The sequence below is a fragment of the Amblyraja radiata genome, chromosome 12 (assembly GCF_010909765.2).
Source record: "Amblyraja radiata isolate CabotCenter1 chromosome 12, sAmbRad1.1.pri, whole genome shotgun sequence".
Classification (NCBI taxonomy): Eukaryota; Metazoa; Chordata; class Chondrichthyes; order Rajiformes; family Rajidae; genus Amblyraja; species Amblyraja radiata.
The window spans coordinates 20,390,976-20,394,184 of NC_045967.1; the positions used below are offsets into that span (position 1 = coordinate 20,390,976).

Consider the following 3,209-nt stretch of genomic DNA (forward strand, 5'->3'; position numbering starts at 1 on the left):
CTCTTCGGTAGATATCGAGAAGCGACAGGCGGGCAGGGGGCAGGGGAGATGCGGGGTGGGGGGCGCAGATGCCGGAAGGGAGAGATATGACATGGGAGCGTGGGGGGAAGATGATTGGGGGGGTGACGGGGTGGGATGATATGGGGGCAGATGCTGGGAGGGGGAGAGATGACGAAGGGGGCGGCGGGGGTGTGTGATGACTATGGGGGGGGGGGGGGGGGGGAGGGTGACAGGAGCACCAGCCCCTCCCTCCGGGGCTCGGCGGCTGCAGGACGGGTGAGGTGGTTCGCGGTGCGAGGACGGGACGGCGCCGTTCGGGGGTCGCACACTCGGTGAGAGCTCCCGCATTCCCGGGGCCGGACATGGTGCGGCGCCGGGAATCGATGCGGGGTCCGGACCACACGCTCGGTGTTGCGAGCGGAATCGCTGCAGATTCGGGCCGCTACATCGGAGGCAACTTGGGCCGCCCATAGCGCAGCGGCGCGGGGGAAGAGATGTTGGAGCCGCACCGGAGGACGGGGAGCGAGTAGTGAGTGGGGAGATGAGGATAGAAAAGACCGGGGAGGAGTGGGGAAATGGTTCGGGTAGAGGGAGCCGAGGCCGTGGGAATGAGAATCGGGGATCTGAAGGATCCGGCCGCGGGCATGCACCTTGCAGCGACCGCCGCATCTCCCTGAGCCTGAGCCGCCCTCATCCCCGGGGCCTCCGGCCGCCGCCTCCCCTCTCCGCGCTCTCGGTTCTTGGCCCCCGCCCGCCCCCCGCTTCCTCGGCCACCGCCCCCCGGGTGGACCCTGGACCGGATCAGGTGCGGGCTGGCGACGCTCGGTGCGCGGTCCCGCGGGGCCGGAGCAGGTGAGGGACTGGGTCACAGACACTGAGCCTGCGGGGCTTCTTCACCTGGGATTGGGGATGAGCGAGGGTTCCGTAGGAGGAAGGAGAGATGGTCGGCGATCAATAACCGGGGGGCGAGGGCGGCGGTGCTGGGAGAGAGGCTCGGTACACACCCGGGAGTGTGAACCGAACCGAGGGTGGGGAGGAGAGGGTTGGAGGGGAGTGGGTGGAGGGATTGGAGCTGGAGGAGGTAATGCGGTAGAGGGCTGGGGGGGGGGGGGGGGGGGGGGAGGGTTGGGGGAGTAGGTGCAAGGGAAACGTGGGGGAGACGTGGAGGGGCAGATGGTGGTGGGAGAGAGGGTACGGAAGAGAGGGATGGAGGTCCGGAGTGGTTAAACAGAGCAAGTAGTCTGGGAATGAGAGGATAAAGATCAGCAGGAGATGGCAGCAGTGGGCCGTACGTTAACCGCGCTGTGTGTTTGCAGGTAAATCCGGGCGCGGACGGTGCGAAGCCCACGGGGCAGCGAGGCGGAGCTTCGGACAGGGAGCGGAGCGGGGCTCGGATCACCCTGGAATGACCTGCTGGCTGCCCGGCCCCGGGACTGACCGACAAGCGTCTCCACCTCGTTGGGTGGGGAATGTCCGGCCTCGGTAACACCACCAGCCCCTGCCTGGAGTCAGCGACCCGCGGCGCGACCGCCGCCGCTCTGCTGGAGCTGGGCCTGGGCTCGGCCGTGCTGTGCGCCTCGCTGCTGGGGAACGGCCTGGTGCTGGCGGTGTTCAGGAGCAGGCCGCAGCTGCTCCACGTGGCCAACCGCTTCGTCTTCAACCTGCTGCTGGCGGACCTGTTGCAGACGCTGCTGGTGATGCCGCTGGCGGTGGCGGGCAGCGTGCCCGGGCTCCGACCCCTCGCCGGCGGCCTCTGTAAACTGCTGGTGGTCTCTCTGCATCTGTTCGCCTTCGCTGGCGTCCACAGCACGGTGCTGGTGTCCATCGACCGCTACCTGGCCATCATGCACCCCCTATCCTACCCCGCCCGCATGACGCCCCGTCGGGCATCCAGTCTGATCGCGCTGAGCTGGGCGCTGGGCGCTGCGCAGAGCACGCCGCCGCTCTACGGCTGGGGCCGGGTGGCCGCTGACGGCTGCTCCTCCTGCCGCCTCCTCTGGGCCTCCAGCCCCTCCTACACGCTGCTGACCGCGCTGCTCGCCTTCTGGCTGCCGGCCGGCATCATGCTCCGCTGCTACTGGCTGGTGTTCCGGGCGGCTCGGCGACAGAACGCCCGGGTGCAGCCGGCGCTCGCACGGAGCCCGGGCGGGGAGAAGCGTCGGGGTCGGGGCCCGCCGCGCCGCTCCCATTGCAAGGCGGCGCGGGTGGTGTTCGTCACCGTGGCCTCGCACCTCCTGGGCATGGGCCCATACAGCGTCCTTGGCACCGTGTCGGCGGCCGGGGCCACGCAACCCGCACCCTGGCTCGGCGCCGCCGCCCTCATCCTGCTGCATTCGCGGTGCTGCGCGCACCCCTACATCTACGGATACCTCCACCGGGGCATCCGCCGGGAGCTGCTCCTCCACCTGCCCGCCGCCTGTTGCCGCCCGCCGGCGCCCGGGCTCTCGCCCTCCTCCCCGACCAGCGCCAGGGCTCCCCGCACCGCTGGCTCCTGGGCCGCTCCCCGCGCCTCTGCCCCGACATCCTGGGCAGAAGCCTCGGTCACTGCAGCCGCGGCCACTGGCGGCCGAAGGGACACCGTGTCGACCAGCTGCAGCTCAGACAACGAACTGCACCTCCTGCCCGGTCACAGGGCCGACCGGTGACGGGGATCCGGGCAGTGACTGGACACAGACTGGGGACGAAACCGGTGACATGATCCGGGCTGGGGATGGGACCTAGACTGGTGATGGAATCCCGAACGGTGAACGAACCGGAATCAGTTGAAGGGGTCCGTGACCAAAGATGAAGCCTGAGAGGTCAGGTGAACAGGCAGGAGTAGGCGGTGAACGGCGGCATCCTCAGAATCAATGGCCGCACGTATGTTCTGTTTTGATCACCCGGTCATAGGAAAGATGCCATTAAGCTGGGAAGTGTAGAGAGAAGATTTATGAGGATGTTGCTAGGACTGCAGGGTCTTAACAACAGGGAGACGTTGAGTGGGCTCGGACCGAGAGGAGCTGTTGTTGCCAATTCTTACTGACTGAGGTCGACCGGTGACGGAGTTGAGGATCCTGTTCCGGAGCGACGAGCAGATGGTCTTATAGAGGTGTATAAAATCACGAGAGGAATAGATCAGATTGCCCAGAGTAGGTGAATCGAGGGCCCGAGGACAGTTTGTGGTGAAGGGGAAAAGATTGAATAGGAATATGTGGGGTAACTTTTTCACA

The 3,209-nt window shown here is 67.0% G+C and overlaps 1 protein-coding gene across 1 annotated transcript; it reads left to right on the top strand.

Annotated features, from left to right (window-relative positions):
• The first annotated feature begins 260 nt into the window (after positions 1–260).
• On the top strand, positions 261–2,812 carry gpr101 (G protein-coupled receptor 101). The gene is made up of 2 exons (XM_033030320.1): positions 261–332; positions 1,317–2,812. The coding sequence occupies exon 2, from the start codon at positions 1,470–1,472 to the stop codon at positions 2,643–2,645; it is 1,176 nt and encodes a 391-aa protein (XP_032886211.1). The 5' UTR covers positions 261–332; positions 1,317–1,469; the 3' UTR covers positions 2,646–2,812.
• The last annotated feature ends 397 nt before the right edge of the window (positions 2,813–3,209 follow it).